This window comes from Cetorhinus maximus, chromosome 6, assembly GCF_964194155.1.
Source record: "Cetorhinus maximus chromosome 6, sCetMax3.hap1.1, whole genome shotgun sequence".
Taxonomy (NCBI): Eukaryota; Metazoa; Chordata; class Chondrichthyes; order Lamniformes; family Cetorhinidae; genus Cetorhinus; species Cetorhinus maximus.
In genome coordinates, this window is record NC_135884.1 from 4,167,764 (window position 1) to 4,194,627 (window position 26,864).

The window sequence follows — 26,864 nt, forward strand, 5'->3', positions numbered from 1 at the left end:
AGTGTAGTCACTGTTGTAACTTAGTGCATGGTAGCCAGTTTGCACACAGTAAGATCCCAACAACCAGCAACATGATAAATGCCCAAGACTCAGTTAGTAGCACACTTGCCTGAGTTAGATGGTCGTGGGTTCAAGTCCCACTCCATGCCTGGAAAACAAAAATCAAGGCTGACACTTCCAGTGCATTACTAGTGGAGTGCTGCACTGTCAGAAGCGCTGTCTTTCAGATGAGATGTTAAACCAAGCCACCATCTACCTGCTCGCATGGACATAAGAATCTCATGGCATTATATTGAAGAGCAGAGGCGATTCCCCCCCCACCCCAAAATGTCCTGATTTATCCCTGGTCAAGATTTATCCTTCAACAAACATTACAAAAAATTAGCCGGTCATTGTCACATTGCTATTTATGGGAGCTTGCTGTTGTCAAATTGGCTGCTGTGTTTCCATTACAACAGTGACTATACCTCAACAAAGTATTTAATTGTTTGTAAAGCACATCCCGAGGTCATGAAAGATACTACACAAGTGCAAGGCTGTCTTTGGACAATGGTTTTGTGACGTTGGTTGAGGGACAAATGTTGGACAGGACGTAGAATAAATGGAAAGGAAAAAACCCAAACCCACATAGACACACACTTTTTGCTGCACTTAATCATTATAAATGTTGACATGGGAACTTATAATGCAAACAGCTCACCTCAATTTGTCACACTACAGTTTGCACCCACCTGCCAGTTTTGCATTTAGAAGCTCCTTTACCTGGATAGCAGAAACTCCTTCCCTCCGATTAACCATTTTCCCAAATGCTGGATGTTTTGTTAACCAAATTATAAAACCAGTTTTTTGTAAATCACAATTTCTTAAAGCTGAAAGGTCAAGAAGAATTCTACAGCTTACAGCCCAGGCAGCTGAAAGCAAGACTGCCAATGGGGGAGATATTAAAATTGGGGATGGTCAAGAGGCCATAATCAGGAGTGCAAATATCCTGCAGAGTTGTGGGACTGGGTGAAATCAGAAATAGGGTGAAACCACAGAGGGATTTGAAAACAAGTATGAGAAATATACCCCCTGGCCCTCTAACTCTGGTTCATCTGCAGTGCACACAAACTAGCACATAATCAAATCAAATAATGACCATTGGCTGTAACAGTGAGGATATCAACCAGGGCACGGTAGAGTGTCCTTCTGAATGAATTGGAGGTACTATAAAACTAATTTCCAAATAATGTATTTTTAAAAATTGAGAACAATTCCAAAATTCCAACTCTACTAATCTTGACCACATATTAGAATAGCTGGTTTGAATCCTAGTGCCATGGTTCAAGACCTAGCCATGACAGATGGGTTGAGGTTTTTCCATTCTGCTGCAAGGCTCCAATGTGAAGTGAGCTTCAGCACTTTCAATCCAGCATTTACAGCACAGAACTGCTCCTAATTTAGCACTGAAATTGTCAACGTAATCAGAGGCCGCAGGATGAATGAAAATAATCCAAGGGCTCTCTCTGGTGGTTCAATTGGTAAATGCACCCATTCATATTTAGAGCAGAAACACAGGTTGTTATCTAATCGTTGTTCACCTTCAGATGGAAAAGAGTTAGGATTGTAAAAATTCTGAAAAAAACCAATTAAAATTTTAAATCTGTTAATCTTGGATTTAATTATCAATTAATGTGCCAGTTTTACTTTTAGTGCAATGGTTAATGTTTTCTCTTCACAGATAATAGGCTGATCTGAGTATTTCCAGCACTTTGTTTGCATTTGAGATTTCCAGTATACACAGTATTTTCTTTTATTGTCATCTCTTTTGACCATATCACTTATATTAGTGTTGCCCTTTGGCCTGTACACTCATGTCAACCTGGTCTTCACTGTTTTTACTAGCAGAGGATTCATTTGACTGAACAAGATTGATTAAAGACATTTCAAGGAACATTGGTGATTAGAATGAACAGCATAATAGAGACAACAGCATCATACAGAGACAGAGGTGCTCAAAAAAATCTCTTACCTGAAAACAGAAGTAGGAATGGATAGTTTTCAATCGTTTCCAGCTTTTGGTAAAGGTTACAAGTGCCTGACCAGAATGTTTGGCATAACAGTAAATGGGGTTCTGCTCGCCCCCAAACTCAGCATCCAAATGATTCAGGTTTTCACCTCCTCCCTCAACCTTACTCCACATACCCCTGCACCCCAATCTGCTGCTTCCTCTGTGCAACCACTGGATGTTAGAAAAACTATTAGCTAAGTTAACTGCAATCGAATAATAGCCATAACAAGAGTATATTCTCTTTATTTATCCCAAACAATATTGACAACTTTAGCTTTGATAACAGTTTTGCTCATTTTCCAACTCTCCTGGCTCCTCCCTGAGTGTTGGTGTTCACCGTTTTCCAGTTGTTCTTCATGTGTTATACCAGCTATTGGAGTGTGATTATCAGACCTCATCCAATCTGGGAACAGGATCTGAACCTTGGCTGATTTGTTTATTCTTGTTTTGCAATTGCAGCATCTGTCCGAGCAATTGGGTGACTGTGCAGAGTGGGATTTGTAGGAAACAAGTGGCACACGAGATTTTTGGGGGAAGGAGTACACTTCACGCTGGTAGTGAACCCAGGGCTGACAGCAGTAACTGATTATTTACAGAGATAATTAAACTTGCATAGGCTAAGGATTTGGGTTAGGGACTTGTGTGCATCCGAGATCCTCACACAAGTAATACAAATGATGAACAGATGAAAGTAGACATCACAACCGGATAAGGCAAGTGAGTGTGGCTTTGCTGAGGGGATAAAATTAGCAAAGAAAACCAGTTATTTCTCTTTTTCACAGACATAATAAAAATTCTTGTGTTCTAATCAGGATGTCTTTTAGAGCCAAAGTAGTTTTGAAATATTATCACTGTTAGATGAAACACAGCAGTTAATTTGCACACGGTAAGATCCCACAATGAGGAGAAATGACCAGATCATTGTTTTTTTTGGTGATGGTGGCTGAGGAAATGTTGGTTCCACCAAAACATCTCAGAATGCAAATGAGTCACATTTTGAAGTGAATGTATGAGTTGTTTAATCAACATTGAGGCAAGCTGTGAAGTTAAACTGAATTTTCTCCACTCCTCTACCCCAACTCTTTCTGGGTGCAAAGGGGTGAGGGAACCTTTCCTTCTAATCGACTTGCAGATAGTCAGCACTCAACTGACAACCCAACATGAGAGAATCATTGATTGTTCATATGCTGCCAAACCAGATTCTGATCTCCTCTGACAGGATCTCACATATCTCCCAGTAAAGGTCACTCGACAGCTATCAGGAGTTAGCGATCTCTCATCATCACCCAGCCCTGCTGTCAGAGACTTCTTGGTGCACGTATAGTGGATGTTTGGTATACTCCTGTTGAACACTGCCTCTTCCAGTTCTAGAATCCAGCTCTGGTTTTGCCCCCTTCTCTCCCCTCCCTCAGATTTCCCTCAGCAGCTTGCAAGGGAGAGAGATGTAAAGATTTATATAAAAATTACAACATTAACAGCCACAAATATCAGACAGACGGGGAAACTGGTTCAATTGTACCTTTAATTTTGCTCCGTCCAACTTTAAGAAATCCAAGAGCATTGAAATTAGTTTCCGACTAGGGGAAGTGGACGCTGAGCTGGGGAGGGAGAGAACAACCTCCCCCCCCATGGAATAGCCAGTCAGAGTTTGAGGTTTCACAATGATTCACAGTAAAATAAAACACAGCTTTTTTTCATCTCCTTTAAAAAAATAAAAAATTGATTACACAAGGGGAATGTTTGATCTGTGAAGGTTTTTCAAATAAACACTGCGATCATTTTCACACTCAGCTTCTCACACTGAATCTCACTCCATGCCAACAGCCACCCACATCCCCACCCTTTGCAATCCATGGCCTTTTGGCGGCTCCTGTTAAAACCTCAAAAGGACCAATAAGCAGGGACATGGGGCAGAGGGGAGGGGATTGCTTAAGAAGAATAAAGAGAAATAAGACCAATTCTCCCACATGCTATAAAAGCCTCAAAGTCTGACACAGTCGCCACTCCTTGACCCACACAATACATCAAAAACAAAATAATTGATTTAATACCATCTGATCTTGCATTTACAGGGGAGGAGGAGATAAACCAAATGCACACAAGTTTCTGCTGATCACTACTACAAGGTGTCCAGGATAGTATCGATCCTGGACACCAGGTCTTGCCGCTTGGAGGAGAGGTGTTTGTCGTTTTCGATGTATGTGTCCTTCTTCACTTTGCCAGCTACCAGCCGCTCTGCCTCCTGAGACGCCTTCAGTGCCAGATCCTTCACCTGACCATCCAGCTTCTGGATCTCGGCCACCTGTGGGAGAGAGCCAGAGTCAGCCCATAAGTTACACAGAACCCAACCCAGTCCCTCCTTCCTTCCCATATCCAGCAGCCAGTGAGCTCAGACTCACAGCAAACAACAAATTACATTTCTATAGCTCATGAACAAAACATCCCAAGTGGGAACAGGGTCAGGGAATGGAAGATGGATCTCATGGAGAAGAGGAGCTCAGAGAAGGCACGAGGGGAGATAGGAGAGAAAGAGAAAGATGAGTGTTCAGGGCTATGGCAGGGGGAAGAATGGGGCAGTTTGCCAAAGTGGGCTAGGAGAAAAGGAGGGAAGTGGCAGAGGTCTCAATCTTGGTGACAGAGTAGCCCATGAGCACCTCACACGTGTTGATGAGGGTCGAGGAGAAAGGGGGAAGGAGTGATTTAAGAAGTTGGTTTGTACTGGAAAAGAGAAACTAGGGGGTTATCTTGCAATTCAAGGATGGTCCTGCAGTAGAGAATAACTTGCTGGCCAGGGAGCTGAACCTGATAATACTTCATGAAAACTCCCTCCCTCCTCCAAACAAGGGATAGAGCCTTTGACTAAAAGATAAGACCACAAAGTATCTTTTCTTCCTTTTCATCCCATTGCCTCCCTCTCCCAAGTTTAATATGGCCAGTTCCTCAATTAATCTTACCGAGGCTCCTTAGACAGCACCTTCCAAACCCCCAACCGCTGCCATCTAGAAGTACAAGGACAGCAAACACATGGGAACACCACCACCTGGAAGTTCCCCTCCAAGTCACTCACCATCCTGATTTGGAAATATATCACCGTTACTTCACTGTCGCTGGGTCAAAATCCTGGAACTCCCTCCCTAACAGCACTGTGGATGTACTTACACCACATGGACTGCAGTGGATCAAGAAGGCAGCTCACCACCACCTTCTCAAGGGCAATTAGTGATGGGCAATAAATGCTGGCCCAGCCAGCGATGTCCACATCCCATAAACAAATAAAAAAATATCTGCAGACTGGGCAGTGAAAATAGCAAAGTACATTCATCCAGCTTCCCCATAATTCAGCCAGTTAAAAACAAGTCGTTTTACCTGTCCTGGGAGTGTTTGATGGGCACAGTGTAGAGGGAGCTTTACTCTGTATCTAACCCCGTGCTGTACCTGTCCTGGGAGTGTTTGAAGGGACAGTGTAGAGGGAGCTTTACTCTGTATCTAACCCCGTGCTGTACCTGTCGTGGGAGTGTTTGATGGGAACAGTGTAGAGGGAGCTTTACTCTGTATCTAACCCCATGCTGTACCTGTCCTGGCAGTGTTTGATGGGGACAGTGTAGAGGGAACTTTACTCTCTATCTAACCCCGTGCTGTACCTGTCCTGGGAGTGTTTGATGGAAAAAGTGTAGAGGGAGCTTTACTCTGTATCTAACCCCGTGCTGTACCTGTCCTGGGAGTGTTTGATGGGGACAGTGTAGAGGGAGCTTTATTCTGTATCTAACCCACGCTGTACCTGCCTTTTGATGACGATGGAAGCCTGACATGCATCATGTGTCCAGGACAGACCAAGCACAAATCCCTTACCTTCTCAGCCAGGTCCGATCCTTCAGCCTTCAGCTTTGACTGCAGGGAGCTTATATCGGCAGAAAGAGCCCGGTGTTCTGTCTCCAGGGTCTTACGGCCGCTGTTCAGCGTGCCAATGTCCCTCGACTGCTTGTACTTATTCACAGCCTCTTCAAAATGGCGATACAAGCCCAGCCTCTTGTTCACCAAAGTCAGAACCTGTTCTGTGATGGATGCCACCTTCATCCTGGCTTCTGCTGCTGGGTCCTGCAGGGGTGAAGATCATGTGGAAGGAACAGAAGAGAAAGAAAATAAAACAAAACAAAGCTGAGAACTGCTGCTGATATTGTTAGCTGAAATCGGCCTCTGTACAGTTCAATGTCACCACAGTCACTGGGAATGGGGTTGGGGGAAGAAAATAAAAAGAAACAAAGCAGACTCTGATAGTGAGTTTAATAGATGTTATGCTGCAGATTTTAAGATTAATGATAGCACCTTTAATATGGTGAAACATCTCCAAGGTACGTCACAGGAACAAATATGAACCAAAATCTGACACCAAGTTATTAAGGAGATTTAGGACAAGTGACCAAACATTTGGTCAAAGAGGTTAGTTTCAAGGGGTCTCTCAAAGGAGGAGAGCGAGGCAGAGGGGTTTAGGGAGGGAATTCCACAGCCTGGGCCCAGGCAGCTGAAAGCACAGCCGCCAATGGCGGAGTGACTAAAATTGTGGATGCTCAAGTGGCCAGAATTAGAGGAGCTTAGATATCTGAGGGTTGTAGGGCTGGAGTAGATTACCGAGACAGGGAGTGGGAAAAGCCATGGAGGGGTTTGAACACAAGGAAGACTTGCATTTATATACTGTCTTTCACAACCACCAGATGCCCAAAAAGCTTTACAGTCACTGAAGTACTTATTTCAAAAATAAAGTCACTGTTGCAACATGGGAAATACATCAGCCAAATTGTGGACAGCAAGATCCCACAAATAGCAATGTAATAATGTGATTTTATTGAGGGATTGATATTGACCAGGGCATCAGGAATACTTCCCTTGCTCTTCCAAGTAACAGATTATTTTATGTCTATGCGAGAAGGCAGTCGGGACCTCTATTTAGGGTCTCAGCCAAAAGACATCTCCAACAGTATAGCACTTCCTCAGTACAGCATGTGTGTGTCAAACTTGATTTTTTGTGCTCAAGTCTTGGGAGTGAGACTTGAACCCACAACCTTGTGACTCAAAGGCAAGAGTGCTACCAAAGGAGCCACAGCCGATAAAAGAATGAGAACGCTGGGGGTGGAGGGGAGAAACAAGGGGGCCAGTGAGCAGCGAGTGATAGGGGACTGGGATTTACTGTGACAGGATATGAGCAGCAGAGTCCGAGATGAGCCAAACTTTCTAGAGGGACAAATTAATAGGCAGAACCATGACAGTGACAGGATTATAAACGTTAACTTTAACCAACTCACCTTGGTGATGGAGAAATCCAAACGCACATAAATGATGACGGTGAAGAAGAGAATGTAGAAAGCTCCGACCACAAGTAGGGGCTCCTGCAGCATCAGGATCCTGTTGAAAGTGTAGTGGACCTGAAGAGGGGGAGAGAAAAGAGGACAGACAACCCTGAGAAAGTGCAATCATTATTACAGGCAACTCTCTGATGGTTCAATAGTTTAATGCAGCCTCATTAGGAAGGGGTGGAACAGCTACTAGACGGTACATCAAAATAATGAGCCCACAAGGAACATCACTAGTCTACGGGAAGGTGTAAAATCCACAACTCAGGCTGTCCCGGAGAGTGATGGGCATGGGTTCCGAGTGCCAACTGTACATATACTGGGGTGGGGGAGGGGAATAGCACCTGAATCCCAAAGCCTGCTCAGAAACACAGGGCAGGCAGTGTAATCCTAACAGAATTTAATACCAGCCCAGGTTAATTCCTTTGTGAAATGGCTGCGGCTCTGGAATGGATCCTGGGTGTGCAAATACAGCCTCAGTTGTCTGTGAAGTCATGTAACTGAAAGGCAAATAGAACCAAATGTCGGGATAGCAGCACAGACATCACTATAGGAAATATGCAAAGTGAATACCATCAGCACCAACGTACGAGCCTCGCTATCAGTGGATCTGTCATCAATTCTCACCTTCCCTCCCTGATCATGGTATCCATCATGAGCCCCCTCATCACTGGATACATCACATCCAATCCACTTACTACAATATCCTGAATATGCTGCTCCACCAGGTTAGACTTGTGAGCAATGATGACAGGCCGCCCAAAAGTGTCCAGGTAGGTGTAGTGAAGCTCGTTGGGCTGTCGGTTTATCACATACGGAGTGTCCACCTGAATGTTCCTGTGCAATTGAAGGGCAAAAATTAACTGACTGAGCAATTATATTTTTGTGCTCAAGGCAATGAATTTTAATGGAATTCTCCACTTCAACTATCCAGTGTCCCCATCAAACACTCCCAGGACAGGTACAGCACGGGGTTAGATACAGAGTAAAGCTCCCTCTACACCGTCCCCATCAAACACTCCCAGGGCAGGTACAGCATAAGGTCAGATACAGGATACAGGTTTTTTGAATTTTTCGAAGAGATAACCAGGTGTGTAGATGAGGGCAATGCATTTGATGTAGTCTACTTGGACTTCAGCAAGGCTTTTGATAAGGTACCACATGGGAGACTGATAACAAAGGTAAGAGCCCATGGGATCCAAGGCAATTTGGCAAATTGGATCCAGAATTGGCTGAGTGGCAGGAAGCAGAGGGTGATGGTTGAGGGGTGTTTCTGTGACTGGATGCCAGTGTCCAGTGGGGTTCCACAGGGATCGGTGTTGGGTCCCTTGCTGTATGTGGTATATGGATGACGCGAAAATTGGTGGGGTGGTAAGTAGTGAGAAGGATAGCCTCAGATTACAGGAGGGCTGATCAGTGGCAAATGGAATTTAATCCAGATAAGTGTGAGGTGTTGCATTTGGGCAGGACAAACAAGGCATGGGAATACACAATGAATGGTAGGACCCTGGGAAGTACTGAGGATCAGACTGACCTTGGTGTGCACGTCCACCGGTCCCTTTTGGTAACGGGACAGGTAGATAACGTGGTTAAGAAGGCATATGGGAAACTTGCCTTTATTAGCTGAGGCATAGAATATAAGAGCAGGGAGGTTATGCTGGAACTGTAGAAAACGCTGGTTAAGTCACAGCTAGAGTATTGCGTGCAGTTTTGGAATCTGCATTATCGGAAGGATGTGACTGCACTAGACAGAGTGCAGAGGAGATTTACCAGGACGTTGCCTGGACTGGAGAGTTTTAGTTATGAGGAGAGATTGGATAGATTGGGGTTATTTTCCCTGGAGCAGAGGAGATCGAGGGGGACATGATTGAGGTGTATAAAATTATGAGGGGCATAGATAGGGTAGACAGGAAGGAACTTTTCCCCTTGGTGGAGGGATCAATAACCAGGGGGCATAGTTTTAAGGTAAGGGGCAAGAGGTTTAGAGGGGATGCGAGGAAGAATTTTTTCACCCAGAGGTTGGTGGGAATCTGGAACTCACTGCCTGAAAGGGTGGTGGAGTCAGAAACCCTCATAACACCTAAGTATTTTGATGTGCACTTGCGATGCCATGGCATACAAGGCTATGGGCCTAGTGCTGGAAAATGGAATTAGAAGAGTTATGTACTTGTTTGACCGGGGCAGACTCAATGGGCCGAAGGGCCCTTTTCTGTGCTGTAGACCTCTATGACTCTAAATCTCCCTCTACACTATCCCCATCAAACACTCCCACGACAGGTACAGCACGGGGTTAGATACAGAGTAAAGCTCCCTCTACACTGTCCCCATCAAACACTCCCAGGACAGGTACAGCACAGGGTTAGATACAGAGTAAAGCTCCCTCTACACTGTCCCCATCAAACACTCCCAGGACAGGTACAGCACGGGGTTAGATACAGAGTAAAGCTCCCTCTGGCTCAAATATCTGCCAAAGATTATCTGCAGCAAGTAATCAAATATACATACGAGAAAAATACACAGGTGAAAACAGTAGCATTTTCGTGCACGAACTATTCTGCCATGTACAGATGCATCTAATGGTTCTCAAGGACTCTCTCATGTTGCCTGGTTTTAAACTATTCATCGTGTAGTTCTCTATATTATCTGCTCTTTCCTCCACCATTAATGTCTCTTTATTCGAAGTTGGTAGTCCAACTGGTAAATTTGATGTGCAGTATGGCATCAGCCAGGGTTCACAAGCCACCACCAGTTATCAAAGCTTGTGAATGTAAGTCTGGGCATTACAATTGGATGTAGTGGTCTGGAGCCGACGGAGGGGGAGAGTAAGTGACCAGGACTCCAGCTCTTGCTCAGTGCCCCTCACACAGAAGTATATCTTTTACCAATTGCTACTAATGACGAACTATTACTTGTATTTATATAATGCCGTTAATATAATAAAGCAACCAAGGTGCCTCAAAGCAGAGTTGTTAAATTAAATTTGACACTGGCTACACAGGTGATATTAGGGCAGGTTTTTGTTATTTGAATGGCTAAGGGAGCAGTTATAGATCAGTGTCAAAGTTAACAATCCACTCAATGGTTTCAGCTGACACAGTGTGAATGGTTGCGAAGCCACCTGCAATGGATCTCTCACGGCAGGAGTTTAGTATGTGGACGATGGTCTGATCTGGATGGTCACAGTCACAATTTGAGCTGCTCCTCATGTTCTAATTGTGGAGCAAATGACATCTTCCCTGGGCCTTTCTCAAATGGTTGAGGGTTGTCCAGATTTTCCATGGAAGGGGAAACCTGGGACTTCAACACATCGTTCAGTTACCAGTTTGCAGAAAACTAGGTGGTGTCCATTGAGACGTGGGGTCGTCTAGAGTTTGTTGGGTGTAGAGTATGTTCCAATAGGATCTACTGGATTTCGGACAAGTGTGAGAGTTTTGTTTGGCGGTCCTGTGTCAATGGGGTTACTTCGTTAGCTGTTAAGTGGCGTTCTTTGAAGATTTTTCCCTGCGGACATCAAGAGGTTCAATATGTTCAAGCACAGGAAGCCTGTCGGTCTCAACATCCAAGAAATAATCCTTGACTTCCTGGGGTGTAGGGTAGATATCTACGAAGTTTGTGTGGTGGCTCCTGAGCCAGGATGAGCATTTGTACTCTGCTGTTGAGTAAACCATGGCAAGTGAAGCAGTGTGTAGTGTTGGCTCTGCTGCCCCAGGTGGTACCCACTAGTTTCCCTATAAGATTCACTCTTGTCTTGACCTTTGCTCTGATGTTCTGAAGGTGTTGCCGATAGGACAATGTACTGTCAAGAGTGATGCCAGGGTATTTCGGCGTTGGGTCATGGGTTAATGATTGGCCACAGAGCTGAACATGAAGTTCTTCCCTGGCCTATGAGTTGTTCAGGTGGAAGGCTGAAATGACAGTCTTGGCAGTGTTTGGTCAGAGTCTCCATTTTCTGAAATAAAAGTAAAATACTGTGGATGCTGGAAATCTGAAACAAAAACAAAAATTGCTGGAAAAACTCAGCAGGTCTGACAGCATCTGTGGAGAGGAAGACAGAGTTAACGTTTTGAGACCGTACGACTCATCAGAACAGTTCTGATGAAGAGTCATACGGACTCGAAACACTAACTCCTCTGTCTTCCTCTCCACAGGTGCTGTCAGATCTGCTGAGTTTTTCCAGCAATTTTTGTTTTTGCTCCATTTTCTGAAGTAGGCTTCCAGAGAACATGGATCTTCAATTGATGTTTTTCTTTAGCCTGGAAATCCAGGGCCAAGGCATCAGCAAATTTGAAGAGCCGTGACTTTGTGCGAGGGAGATCGCTGGAATTTATGTTGAAAAGGACCGATTCCTGTGGGAGCCGGTTGTTGGCTGTGTGTGGGTGACTCATTTGATCTCCCAAGTGCACAAGGAGCTGTTGGTTGCTGATCGTGGAGTTGATTAGCTGTGGGGTTTTCCCACAGCAGATGATTTTGGAGTGTTTCAGCAGCATGCCTGTGCATCACACTGTGCCATAGGCACAGGATAAGTCAACAAAGGTAGTTCCTGTCTTCAGACCTTTCAAGAAACCAGCCCCAATATGAGGTCAGTGTCAGAATCTGCTCAGGGCAGTTGTGGCCTGTGCAAAAACCTGGGGCGGTGTGTGGGGGCAGAGACATTGCTGCTTGCAGGATGGAACTCAGCCTGTTTAGCAGGTGGCGTTCCAGGACCTTATATGTTATAAGAGCAGGGTTATGGGGTGGTAGCTGCACGCATCATTGAGTTGCTTCCTTAGCTTGTCAATGGCCGGTATCTTGGAGCGGCACCAGGTGTTTGGAATAGTGCCCATGGTGTGGGCGTTAGTAAACAGCTTTGCTAGCTACTTCCTTCCCTGTGACCCAATGTTCTTCAGGAATTCTGAGTAAATCCCATTGATCCCTACTGCTTTGCCTGACTCTGAGTCCCTTGATGAAGGACACCTCATAAAATGGTGGGAAACAGCAAAGAAGATTGACCTCATGCACTCCAGCGGAAAGGCTTGGAAATTCCTGTGCTGCCTGGCAGCAGCTGAGCAACAACCATACCATCGGCCTAGAATCAATGCTGATGCCACCGCTTCACAATTCATAATAAACTCAAAGATACCAGTGAGCAGGGAACTTTATGATGGGTGACCAACTGCTTGGAGTGTTTTAAGGAGCACCTCAGAGAGCAAGGTAGAGCGACAGAGAAGTTTAGGGAGAAATTCCAGAGCTTGGCACTTAGGCAGCTGAAGACACAACCATCCATAGTAGAGTGACTAAAATTGGGATTCTCAAGTGGCCAGATACGAACAATGCAGGTATTTTGGAACATTCTAGGGCTGGAGGAGATTAGTGATAGGGAGAGGCAAGGCCATGGAGGGATTTAAAAGCAAAGATGAGAATTTTAAAATTGAGACATTAACTGTGAGCAAAAGTAGGTCAGTGAGCACACGAATGAAGCGTGAACGGGTCCTGGTGCCTGTGTGCACATTGACACTGGTCAGACGAGTGCAGGGTTAAATTTGGTTCTAGGTTATAGTCACCAGGAGCTCATGTGTGAATAATGGCCACTTTGGTGAGAGCAGTGCTTTCAGACTGCACCCGGCAAAGGACAGCACCCAGGAGAGGTGCAATTCCCAGGAATGTAAAAAAGAAAATACAGCACAGACTCCAAATGACCCCTTCCCCCGAACCCAGAGACTCTGGCTAATCGCTTACCTCGTTCCCTCTGGTAGGACTAACTTCACAGTAAGAAAATCAATTACTTGATCGTCAAACACATGATCAACAAACCTCATCTTCAGCGCGTACTGGTCACCTGGCAGGAGACAAAAAGTGTGATGGACGTGGAACTAAACAACTACAACAGCAGAATAAATACAAGTACAGTATACACATAACCATCCAATCACAGTGGTGGAGCAGGGGCCAAGAATGGGACACATGGATTTGATCCAATCTTAGACCAACATTATTTTTGGCACTGAAAATATCAAGTAAAGTGAAGCACTCCCTGGTGGGTCAGTGGAAAGACTGGCAATGTGCCACACAGACCAATGAGGTACCAAGACTGATCTCATCCTGTATGGATGTTGGGCCTGGGCTTCCACCAAGTATTTTAGAGAAGCGAAGAGGGATGATGAGAAAATCTGGCAAATCTGGGAATCCCAAAGTCTTCTATAGGCATACGAATAGTAAAACGGGTGGTAAAAGGAGGAGTAGAGCTGTTTAGGGACCTGAAATGGATGAAGAAGCCATGGCTGAGGTATTAGATAAATACTTTGCATCCATCTTTACCAAGGAGGTGGGTGCTACCCAGGCTATGGTGACAGGCAAGAAAATTCTTTCACTAGAAGGGTTCAAAATTGATGAGGAAGTGTTGAATAGATTCGTTGGTACTTAAAGTTGACAAGGCACCGGGACCGGATAAGATGCATCTAAGGATATTGAAGGAGGGGAGAGTAGAAATGACAGGGGTACTGGCCATAATCTTTCAGTCTTTCCTAGGTGGTGCCAGAGGACTGGAGAATTGCAAACATTACACCCTTGCTCATAAAAGGTCATAAGGATAAGCCCAGCAATTACAGAGCAGTCAGTTTAACTTCAGTGGTGGGCAACATTTTGGAAACAATTATTTGGGATAGAGTTAGTAGTCACATGGAAAAATATGGGTTGATAAGGATGAGCCAGCATAGGTTTCTAAAGAGGAAATCATATTTAACTAACTTGGGAGTTTTTTGAAGAGGTAATAGAAAAGGTTGATGAGGATAAGTGGTGTACATGGACTTTGAAAAGGCATTTGACACAGTGCCGCAGTGTCAGTGTGAGAAAAGTTACTGCTCATGGAATAAAAGGGACAGTAGCAATGTGGATACAAAATGGGCTGAAAAATAGGAAGCAAAGAGATGGAGGAAGGTTTGTAGTGGAGTTCCCCAGGGGTCATATTGGGACCCTTGCCTTTCCTGATATATATTAATGATCCAGATCTTGGTGTGCAGGGGACAATTTCAAAGTTTGTGGATGATACGAAGCTTGGGAGTGTTGTGAACTGTGAGGAGGACGGTGTGGAGCTTCAAGATGACATAGGCAAGTTGGAGTGGGCAAATAGGTAGCAGATGAAGTTCAATGCAGGTAAGTGTGAGGTGATGCATTTTGATAGGAAGAACATGGACAGACAATATAAAATAAGGGGTAAAATTTTGAAGGGAGTGCAAGGGCAGAAAGACTTGGGTGTTTATGTGCATAGATCATTGAAGGTGCCAGGACAGGTAGAGAGAGCAGTTAAAGCATCATATAGTATCCTGGGCTTTATTAATAGGGGCAGAGAGTACAAGAGCAGGGAGGTTATGCTGAATTTATATAAGACACTCGTTAGCCCTCAGCTGGAGTATTCTGTACAGTTCTGGGCAACATGTTATAGGAAGGATGTGAACACATTGGAGAGAGTGCAGAAGAGGTTTACAAGAATGGTTCCAGGGTTGAGAAACTTCAGCTATGAGGATGGATTGGAGAGGTTGGGACTGTTCTCTTTGGAGAGAAGGCTGAGGGGACATTTGATAGAGATGTTCAAAATCATGAGGGGGCTGGACAGAGTAGATAGGGAGAAGCTGTTCCCAAGATCAAGAATGAGAGAGCACAGATTTAAAGTGACTTGCAAAAGAAGCAAGTACGACGTGAGAAAAAACTTTTTCACACGAGTGGTTCGGGTCTGGAATGCACTGCCTGGAAGTGTGGTGGAGGCATTCGAGAGGGCATTGGATGATTATTTGAATAGAAACAATATGCAAGGGTACAGGGAAAAGGCAGGGCAATAATGCTCATCTGGAATGCCAGTGCTGACATGATGGGCTGAATGGTCTCCTTCTGTGCCGTTAAGATTCTGTGAAGTTCTGTCCACAGCACAGAAACAGGTCTTTCGGCCCAACAAGTCTACATCACCATTTGAGCTCCGCATGAGACTCTTCCTATTCCCAATAATGTGAAGCCTTTTGTGGCTGAATACCCTGTTGACAATCTAGTTTTGCACATGAAGGCCAGTGACTTAGGTGAGGTACTGCTTGAAGGCTCACTGAAAGATATTGTCTTCAGGAGAGGAGAGAGAAAAAGAACAAGAGCTGTGGGTTCTGGGCAGTGCTGATGGGGCACTTAACCCAGGGTTGACAGGCTTCAGACTGGCCCTTGCCTGTCCAGAATTGCAGACAAACAGGTTCCAGTTATGCTGATTACCCCTGGTAATCATCACAAAGTGTTGCCACTGGTTAGGTTCAAAGCAATTTTTCAAGTGGATGCTGCGCCAAGAGTCTGAACCAATAGCACTCACTGTTAGATCTCTCTTACCCGTTTAAGATGCCAAGATAGGTACTAACCGAGATTGTAAAGATACTCGTAGCTGGGCAGGTTGTATCCGATGACATAGTGAGTCTTCCAGCCGCCAAAGAGTGGGAAGCGAGGACGGACTTCCATTTCCACGGAATCATCCAGAACAACCAGGTGGCTGGTGGAGATGTTTCCAATATCATCACGATAGTAAACATCCTGGGCCGCAGCAGGTAGAATGGTCTGCAACAAGCAGGAAACAGTACCAGAACCACTCCTGTTTTTGATGTACATCAATGACTTGGATACAATTTTGAAATTTGCAGATGACATAAAACTTGGAAGCACTGTGAACTCTGAGGATAGTGACAGACTTGAAGAGGACAGAGACAGGCTGGTGGAATGAGCAAACACGTGGCCGAAGAAATTCAGTGCAGGAAAGTTTAAGATGATACATTTTGGTAGGAAGAAAGGAAAAACAATACAAGCTAAATGGTACAAAGACAGAGATCAGTTCCACTGAGCAGCATCGTGTAGATTACTTTAATACATTTCGTTGAACAGTATAGCACAGAATAGGCCATTCAGCCCATCAAGTCTGCACCAGCTCTTTCAAAGAGCAATCCAGTTAGTTCAACTCTCCCACTCTTTCCCTGTTTTCTTGCAAGTTATTTTCTCCATCAAGTATTTATCCAATTCCCTTTTGAAAGCTACTATTGAATCTGTATCCGCCGCCCTATCAGACAGTGCATTCCAAATCCTAACCACTCGTTGCGCAAACTAATGTCTTCCCTCATGTCACCTCTGGATCTTCTGCCAATCACCTTGTGTCATCTGGTTATCAATCCTTCAGCAATTGGACATGGTTTCTTTATATTCTCTGTCTAAATCTTTCAATTTTAAACACCTCTATCATATCTCTTCTCTAAGGAGAATAGCCCCAGCTTCCCTAAGTCTCTCCACATAATGGTAACCCCTCATCCCTGGAATCATTTTAATAAATATTTCTGTAGTTTACCCAGTGCCTTCGCATCCTTCCACAATGTGGTGCCCAGAATTGGATACAATTCTCCAGTTGGGTCAGAACTGGCATTTTGCATGCATTTATCATAACTTTCAGGCTTTTGTATTCTATGTCTCTATTTATAAAGTCCAAGGTCCCATACGCTTTGCTATCTGCCCTGTTAAACTATCCTGCCACCTTCAACCTTCCTCAAATCGGGGGTTGGAATTAGACTGCGGCTCCTCTAGTTAGAGAATGATGCAGCACAGAATATGGCCATTTGGCCCATCATTCGTATGTCAGCTTAAGTGGGCTTATTCATAATTGAATCTAGGATCTTTGCATTTCAAGCAATGAAAATCCATATACATGAATCATACTCCCCACCCCCTAAGCCAACAAGTGCCCCAAGTCGAATTATCCAGTGCATCAATAACACTGCACCATGTTGTACTGTGGTGTTTGATACATCTCCAATGTGGCAGGGCAGCACTGTAAATCAGTGTAATAGCTGAAAAGTGAAAAGTACCTTGAAAGATTTAACGGAGGAGATCCCGCTATCGGGCTGTCTCTGGTAGTCGTAGCGTGAGAATGGCCCCTTCAGGACTGCACCGCAGTGCTTCAGGTCAATGGTCTCCTCCACGGCAATATTTCCCCAGTGCGACACCTCGATAAGACGGGTCATGCTGACGATAGCCAGGAAAGGGCTGTTGTTCTCGTAGTGCAACCTCAGCGTGTCCTGAAACATCAAGGACAGATCACAGAGCGTTCAATCAGTGGGAAAAATAACCAAAGGTACCTCATCATTCCTGTCTAGGTGCCATCGCTTATTCTCTTCCTAATACGCTTGGGGCTACATTTTCACAGATACCTCGCAGAGTGCAGAATTCAGAGTCTGGTGGGAACATGTTTGACCGATTGTTTCATGTCCCCAGGTCTTTCTACAAGCATCATCAAAAATCCAAAACAAGGACATCGGTCTCTGCCAAGTTGACAATCTGAGTCTGGCATTGTTGGCAAACAGTTCTGCACCATGAAGGGAGAATCATTTCATGTTCTCCGAGTGTCAGAGTGGGAGTCAGAGAAAGAATAAATGAATGCCAAATACCCTAGACCAATTTACCAGCACCTGTGGAGAGAGAAACAGAGTTAACGTTTAGAGTCCGTATGATCCTTCTTCAGAGCTGAAGACAAAAAGACAAAGGGAGAGTTAATGGTAGAAGTAAGGGCTAAAGAGTGGCTTCTTTAACCCTTACCACTACCATTAACACTCCCTTTATCCTTTAGTTCATGACATCTTTGTCAATCTCTCCTTAGCCCCCACCTATTGCTGGCTTCACCTGCTCTACCCCCCCGCTTAAACAGTATAAATTTCATCACATTTCTACTTCTCTTCAGCTCTGAAGAAGGGTCATACGGACTTGAAACATTAATTTTGTTTCTCTCTCCACAGATGCTGTCAGACCTGCTGAGTTTTTCCAGCATTTTCTGTTTTTATTTCAGATTTCCAGCATCCACAGTATTTTGCTTTTACTCCAGACCAATTACACACTCTGCACAAATTGACAGTCACACTTTCCAACATAACAATTGTCACTATACTTAAAAGCAATCATTTGGTTTGCAAAATGCCTCAAGACATTTGAGTTGTGACAATGCGCTAAACAAGTGCACGCTCTTTCATTCTCATTGTAGCTGATAGCTGAAATCTACTCACCAAGGAGGCAACTGTGCCAAGAACAACCCTTTCCAAACCTCAAGGTCGAGAAATTCAACTCAGGAGGTAATTGCCCATGTGCTGGCTCTTAGAAAGAGCTATCTACTTACTCCCACTCTAACACTCTTTCCCCACAGCCCTATACATGTTTCAATTTCTCCCTAAAATTGACCATGTTTTCAATACAGCATCAGGTGGCCCAGTGGCACAAATCACTAATGGAACGGAGATGTTTGTGCATTTACACCTTATTGGGTTCATCAGGCAAAGGCACAGCAAAGGTTTTGCCAACAGGTGAGCAAATCACTGTAAACAGTAGAGCAGAACCCCTACTGCAGCCAAACAAATGCTTGGAATATAAAATTAAATACATGCAGGAGACACACATCCAGGTTCATCAGAGCAGACTGGGTCCCGGCTGGAGTGTTCATCGGTCAAGTCTCTTTTACCCTGATTGACCCACAATGCGAACCCCATGTTTTGTGTGCCAAATTTCAGCCATTGAAATTATATGTGCCAGAAAAGTCAAGGAGTTTGGTGAGGGAGCGGAGGTGGGATCCTGACAGGGGGAGCACAAAAAGACAAACTTGCTGTTCTCACCTGGCTGAAGGCAGTGATGTCCTTGAATGGTCCATAATCAATGGAATCCTCAGATTTGCTGGGGTTACCAAGCTTGGTGTAGCTTTCGATGTTCTTTGAAGAAAGCTTGACTCGAGTGGTCTGGGTCTTAGTGGGATACGGAGAGTAGAAATAATGATTGCCCTCAAAGACCACAAACTGCTTCTCGGCCTGGGCAATGTGAGTTGGGAAAGGGCGCAAGACGTGTGTGAACGTAGATTCAAGTGCCAGCTTGACTTTGGCACCGGCAGCCAGCTGCATTCCCAACTTCACTCTGAAGAACTTACCACTGTAAATAAAGCAGAAAGTGGTGGGCTAGCTCCTTTGTGCATTAGACTCGATAAACAAAACCCCTACCAGTTAACCCAAAATAGCTTTAATACTATAATGTACACTCAGGCAGATGAGAAATTATTTGCTCACAGGGAGTAGATGACATGGGCATCACCACATTTATCATCCAGTTCTAAATGTCCCAATGAGGCTTCAAGTTGAAATTGTGTTTACAATGGTTTGCTAGGCCGCTTCACAATGAAGGGCTGGAGTCTCATGTAGGCCAGACCAGGTACAGCTGGACAGCTCTCATCACTGAAAGAATGAACAAAATAGGTTTTTACAGCAATTTGTGGCCATTTTTCTAAGGCGCTAGCCCCATGAGTTTCACAACTTACCCTGGTGGGATATGAATTCTCAATCTCTGGGTTTCTAGTCCAATTACACAACTGATCCTGTTGATTCTCCTGTTTTTAGCTACTTCAGGGGTTCCAGGATATTGATTTAGTGATGACGATGGATATTTGTCCAAGTCAGGACAGTGTGTGATTTGCAGGTGATAGTGTTCCCACACGCCTGCTGCCCTTGTCTTTCTAAGTGGTAAAAGTCATGGGCTTGGGAGATGCTGTTGAAGAAGCCTCAGCAAGTTCCTGCAGTGCATCTTGTATATGGTCCTGTACTCACTGGAGTTTAGAAGAATGAGAGGCGACTTTATTGAAATATACAAAATTCTTAGGGAGCTTGAGGGTAGATGCTGAGAGGTTGTTTCCCCTTGTGGGAGAGTCTCGGACTAGAGGGCATAATCTCAGAGTAAGGGGTCGCTCATTTAAACAGAGATAAGAAGGAATTTGTTCTCTCAGAGGGTAGTTAATCTGTGGAACTCTTTACCACAGAGGGCTGTAGAAACTGGGTCATTCAGTATATTCAAGTCTGAGATAGACAGATTTTTAATCAGCAAGGGAATCAAGGGTTATGGGGAAAAGGCAGGAAAGTGGAGCTGAGGATTATCAGATCAGCCATGATCTCCATTTAATGGCAGAGCAGACTTGAGGGGCCAAATGGCCTACTTCTGCTCCTACATCTTATGGTCTTATAACTGGTCTCAAGCATGCAGGTTTGGGAATGTGACAAAATAGAGCGGGGGGGTGGGGTGGTGGTAGTGTAAAAAGAAACCACAGAAAGTCATTCACAGCTCCATGGGCTTGCTCCACTAAATTAAATCAATGTTGTTCTGTACCTCAATTTCATTTACCCACCTTCGTTCCACATCCCTGGGCACCCTTACCTAATAATCAGACTTAGGAATTCCAACTGAACCAGCATCTACAGCCTTTTACCACACTTTTAGTGGTTCCTGATTTTTCCCTAGAATCCCAGTCACGGCACAGTTACTAAATGAATAAAACATGGTGGTATCAGTTTTTATTCCCAAAAGATCATTTGTTGGGAATGTTTTGGAACTTTCAAATACAGAAGTAGTCAGAAAAATGGTCAGTTGAAAAAGCTGCAATAGTAACATTAACATACTGGCACAGCGAGTGAAAGTCAGGTAACTATAGGGCCGGGGGCCGGGATTTTCGGAACCCGTCATGGCAGCCCAGCCAGAAGTACATCGACTTTCGGCAGGGCCAGATGATCTCGGCAGCAGGTGGGGCCGGAAAATCCCGCCCCAGAATTTGAGGAGGAGGAAGAGGAAGCAGCAGCAGGTTTTTAGGAAACTACACACACCATTTGCAGCTTAAATCCAAGGAAAATAGATGTGATAAACTGGAAAATCAACTTGGACAATAATAACGTGCATCCCTGGCCTCGGGTTTTTTGATGGGGGGGGGGTGCGAGAAAAGCCTTGAGCCCTTGAATGAGCACGAAGGCAAGAGAATAGATATGGGCAGGATGGAGATAAAGCACTTACCTCTGCCCTGTGACACGTGTCTCTTCCAAAGCCAATGAAGTTTCTTCTTCATCATCGGTTTTCAACTGGATAAAATAATACAGTCCAATTAATCGTAAAGTGAAGATCAAGCAATTAACAATTGACCTTACCAAATAACCCCAGGAGCCTTCAAAATAAGAAATGGTGAAAGCAGCAGGGACAAAAGGCACAAAGTGTGGTGTTATGGTCATCAGTTTAATACCTCTGCCCAACAGCTAGCTGTGCTCCCACTCAGTTCCAGTAGGCTGTTTGTTCCCTCCTACTTTCTCTCCACCTCCCTTAAAGCACTGACTCCGCTGGGTTACTGTCTCACTGGCACTAGCCCGTTTGGTTTCTCAGCCAAATGAGCAATCACCACGTAAAGCCCAGATACCAGCTGTCAGCAGGCTTCACAAGAGAGAAAACCTGTCACACAGCACTTTCCACCAATGGATAGAAATCACTTATTTTCCTCGGATCAGCCCAGGGCCATAATGGCAAACAATGAACTAACAAACTTACACTTACATAATACCTTCCATAGCCTCAGCATGTCGCAAACCACTTCACAAATGTGGATAGGGCTGGAAAGACAGCAATTCTGATTGTGCACCAGTCCCTCAGTACTGCAATGCAGTGTCAGTCTACATTACATGCCCAAATCTCAGGAATAGCACCTGAGCCTTCCGACACATGGGCACTGAGGCAAGGCTGACACACCAACTGCCTGCTGATTTCAATAAGCTAACTCTGCACACATTGAGGAAGAGAAGTGAGTTGAGGAAGGGCTCAGTCCTGCAGCTTCTTGCTAATAATTCACTACAGGGACCAGCTGCTGTAGTGAACTCGGCCTGGGGTTCTCAACCACGGGTCCACGGCCCCTATCCAGCAAAATCATTGCCGGCTGAGTATGAACAAGCTCAAGGAGAAACCTCCTATTCCAATGGAACCTCCCTGCTCCAGGGTCATTCTCTTGTCCAGGGATATACGCCCCATTCACAGTCTCAGATTTGGAGGTGGGTATGATTTTACAAGGAGGGTATCCTGACACTGCACATTCTCAGGGAGAAGGGAGCGGAGGACCAACCACAGCTCAACTGCCTGGCTACTCTCACAGAATGACAATGTGTGTGTAATGGCAGATATCTTCTTATGGGCTGATTCAGAGTAAAGCTCCCTCTACACTGTCCCCATCAAACACTCCCAGGACAGGTACAGCACGGGGTTAGATACAGAGTAAAGCTCCCTCTACACTGTCACCATCAAACGCTCCCAGGACAGGTACAGCACGGGGTTAGATACAGAGTAAAGCTCCCTCTACACTGTCCCCATCAAACACTCCCAGGACAGGTACAGCACGGGGTTAGATACAGAGTAAAGCTCCCTCTACACCGTCCCCATCAAACACTCCCAGGACAGGTACAGCACGGGGTTAGATACAGAGTAAAGTTCCCTCTACACCGTCCCCATCAAACATTCACAGGGCAGGTACAGCACGGGGTTAGATACAGAGTAAAGCTCCCTCTACACTGTCTCCATCAAACATTCACAGGGCAGGTACAGCACGGGTTAGCTATCATTTATTGTGGGAAAGTCTGTCCTGTCACCCGTGTTCAAGGAGGAGCTTTACTCTGTATCTAACCCAACAGAATATATTTGCCATTATTCAAAAGCCACCAGAACAACATCACAGCAAGTGAACCATACAAGAAAGAGGACGTTACTAAAACAAGGCAAATGAGCGAGACACTAGATAAGACATTATTTAAATCTGTCAGTTACAGTAGGGCATGATTGAACTAGACAAGGAGGGAGAGAAGGAAAGATGACATTACTGTTACAAAGTCAGGGAACTCAGCAGTTTGTACACAGCAAACAATAATAAACTAATAACCAGATAATATCTTTCACTGATGTTAGATGAGGGCAACATACTGCTATGGGGATCATTACATCTAGCTGAGGAGACAGATGGGGCTTGGTTTAATGTCTCACCAAAAGGTGGCACTTCCAACAAAGGAGCATTCCAGGGTCCTGGCACATAAATTAGGAGAAGGCCACTCGGCTCTTCAAGCCTGCTCCACCATTCAATAAAATAATGGCTGATCTGATTTTAATTTCACATTCCTGCCTATCGATAACCTTTCACCCCCTTGCTTATCAAGAATTTATCTACCTCTGCCTTAAAAATATTCAAAGATTCTGCTTCCACTGCCTTTTTGAGGAAGAGAATTCCAAAGTCTCACAACCAGAGAAAATTTTTTCAACAGAACTTCCATTGAAGGGTCATGAGGACTCGAACGTCAACTCTTTTCTTCTCCGCCGATGCTGCCAGACCTGCTGAGTTTTTCCAGGTAATTCTGTTTTTGTTCCCCCTCAGGATCTTATATGATTCAATCAAGACACCTTGTACTCTTCTAAATACCAGTGGATATAAGCCTCGCCTGTCCAGCCTTTCCCCATAAGACCACCTGCCCATTCCAGGTATTAATCTAGTAAACCTTGTCTGAACTGCTTCTAATGCATTTAGATAATTTGTTAAATAAGGAGACCAATACTGTACATAGTACTCCAGATGTGGTCTCACCAATGCCTTGTATAACTGAAGTATAATCTCCCTACTCTTGCATTCAATCCCCTTTGCAATAACGAAAACATTCTAAGCACTGGCAGCGTTGGGCTTATCCACTTCAGTCTTGGGTTAAGCTCAAGCACAAAAACTTCGACTCTGAGGCAAGAGTCCTACCCAACTGATTCAAGGTTGCCAGTTTGAAACCTCCAGGATTGGTCTCAGACTTTAAGGACTCAGTGATCTCAGGCAGAGACCTGTGCCAACAATTCAATATCCCAGCATCAAACAGGCCATTCAACATTATCCTGCATTTATACTACACCTTTAAAATGGACTGGAGGCAGCGGGGGCGGAGGTGGGGGGGGAGATCACAAGGTGCTTCAGGGAAGTGTAATCAGACAAAAATTGGGCACCAAGGTTTAGGGAAGGAATTTCAGAGCTTAGGGCCTTGGAAGCTGAAGGCACAGCCACCAATGGTGGAGTGGTGGAAATTAAGGATGTGCAAAAGGTCAGAATTGGAGCAATGCCAAAATCTTGGATGGTTATACGGCTGGAGGAGGTGAGTGATAGGGATGGATAAGGCCATATGGAGGAATCTGAACATGAGGTGTTATTGGACTTGGAGCCAGTGGAGGTCAACAAGCACAGCTTGGGTTGGGGGGGGGGGGTGACTGGTAAATGAGGTTTGGTGCAAATTAGGGTGGCTGTTGACATCACAAGCATAGAAACTCTTTCGAGTTACCAACAGTCACAGATTGCAACTCTTTCGAGTACAATCACAGTTCTTGGTTTCCGGGAGTGGGAAGGTGCACTCCCCACACAGGCAGTCAGTGCCTGTGACTTCACTGTCATTCTTAAAAATTAATTCATGGGATGTGGGCATCGCCGGCTAGGCCAGCATTTATTACCCATTCCTAATTGCCCTTGAGAAGGTGGTGTGGTGTTGGTCATCAGGGATGACTCAGGTAGGTGCCTGCATTAAAGATGGCACAGGCCAAATTAATACAGAAGGGAGAAAAAGCTCTGCCTTTGCAAAGTCCAGTGGGTGTGAAGTCTGAAAAACACAGCATCCCCCCCCTTTCTTCACCGCTGACATTGCAGTACGTGATGACATCATCTCGCATAAACCATACTTTGCAGCATTGGCAGGAGTTAGTGTTCTTGGCAATCTCGAGGTGGGAAGCCAGTCAGTAGAACACAGCTGCCCAAAGGCATGGATGAGGGCTTCATCAGCAGATGTGGCAGTACTGGGCTGGAACATGATCATAGGGTATGTCAAGAATTTTAAGGAAATTGAATGCAGAAGTCTCCCACAACGACCAGGGGATAGATTCCCAAAAAGTAGAAAAGTATCTCCTAACATGGCTAACTTCAAAGCATTTCTTGGAGGCCACCAGGCTAGTTATAACCACTCCCAATAGTGAAATGAGATTGCTGGGTCAGCCATGGCTCAGTCCGAAGGTTTTGCATTCAAAAATCATCCAGTACTTGGACACAAATACTCAGGCTGACACTCAAGTGAGGAACTGAGGGAGTGCTTCACTGTAGAGGTGTTTTATTTTGGATGAGACATTAATCTGATCTCTGACAAAAGATTCCACGGTATTATGTCGAAGAGAAGTTATTCTCAATTTCCTGGTCAATACCTATGCCTCAATCGACAACACACGAAACAAAAGGATTATCCAGACATTATCACACTGCTGTTTGTGGGATCTTGCTGAGCACAAATAAGCTGTCACATTTCCTACATTAAAACAGTGGCTACACCTCAAAAGTACTTCACTGGCTGTAAAGCACTTTGGGACATTTGGTGTCAAAAGCACTACATAAATACAAGTCTTCTTACTTTTGCTGTTTGTTGGAGCTTGCTGTGCACAAACCGGCTGCTGCATTTCTTACAGAACAGCAACTACGCTTTTCAAAACTACTTCATTGGCCGTAAGCACCCTGGGACATCCTGAGGTCACGAAAAAACATTGCATAAATACAAGTCTCCCTTTCTTTAAAGCGTTTCCACAGACAGGCGATAAACCATGCAAAGAAAACGCTATGGATGTCTCAGGACACAATGTCACATTAAAAAAATACTGAAAGCTGTTAGAGGTTTTGATAAAAGTGAATCAGGAATAAAACTTTCCAATGGCTGGCGAGTCAGGGACTGGAGGGGATAAATTTAACATCTAACAAAGAAGGGTAAGAGTTTTGAGAGTAACACAGAAAGTGATGAAATTAAATGCTTCACCTTCAAAAGGTTTACGTTTTCACAAATTGAAATATATACTTGTGGATACTTTATTTAATAATTGTAATGCGGTTAAGACATATCCCACTCGGTGGGATGTCGGTAAATGACCCTGAACACTGGAGTTTTGTGCATACGTGTCAAACTCCTGGAGCTGCAGCAACACGGAAGCACAGCTCAGAGTCATTCATTCAACCCCCAAGGGCAGGCAAAACTTTCCAAAGACACCTTATCCTTCCTGGAGAACATAAATGCACCGTCTGGGCAAATGCAACTGGTTTATTCCCGTTCGCCAACATTTCGTGGGCCATTGGATTATTTTTTTTTCTCTCTCTCTCTCTCTCTTTTGCAGCGTAAACGGGGTTTGCAAAAAAAAAAACAAAAATCTGCAATTAAAGCTTGCAAATAAGTATTTGCAATCCAAAATGACCGAGCTTCCCCCACTTGGGCAAACAAAATTGCTTACGGTGACTCCTATGTAGGCCAAGTGGTCCTCCAGGCCCGGCTCCAACGCCAGGATGAAGGTTGAGGCCGGGGACGGCCCGCTGTTGGACAGCGTCACATCGGCCGTGATTTTGGCCAAGTGAGTCCCTAAATCTATCGAGCGTTTGACATCCTCGTTCACCAGGGAGTCGCCATGCACCGGCCGCACGGAAACCCAGAGCCCGCTGAAGAAGATGATATGGGAGAGGAGCCCCTTCATCTCACAAGACTTGCAGATGGAGACGGATGCTGCTGAGCTCTGGCCGGCCTCCGCTTCCTTCACTCTCTCCCTCCCACCCCCATTGAGGGAAAACAAGATGGCGGCGCCTGCAC

The 26,864-nt window shown here is 44.9% G+C and overlaps 1 protein-coding gene across 1 annotated transcript; it reads right to left on the bottom strand.

The window, feature by feature from the left end:
- Positions 1 to 4,074: 4,074 nt before the first annotated feature.
- On the bottom strand, positions 4,075 to 26,844 carry rpn1 (ribophorin I). The gene is made up of 10 exons (XM_078543056.1): positions 26,515 to 26,844; positions 21,232 to 21,296; positions 19,029 to 19,335; positions 17,241 to 17,450; positions 15,759 to 15,951; positions 13,111 to 13,210; positions 8,094 to 8,232; positions 7,348 to 7,467; positions 5,900 to 6,145; positions 4,075 to 4,352 (listed from the first exon to the last, which is right to left on the bottom strand). Exons 1-10 carry the CDS (start codon positions 26,749 to 26,751, stop codon positions 4,170 to 4,172), a joined length of 1,800 nt encoding a protein of 599 aa, XP_078399182.1. The 5' UTR covers positions 26,752 to 26,844; the 3' UTR covers positions 4,075 to 4,169.
- Positions 26,845 to 26,864: the final 20 nt, after the last annotated feature.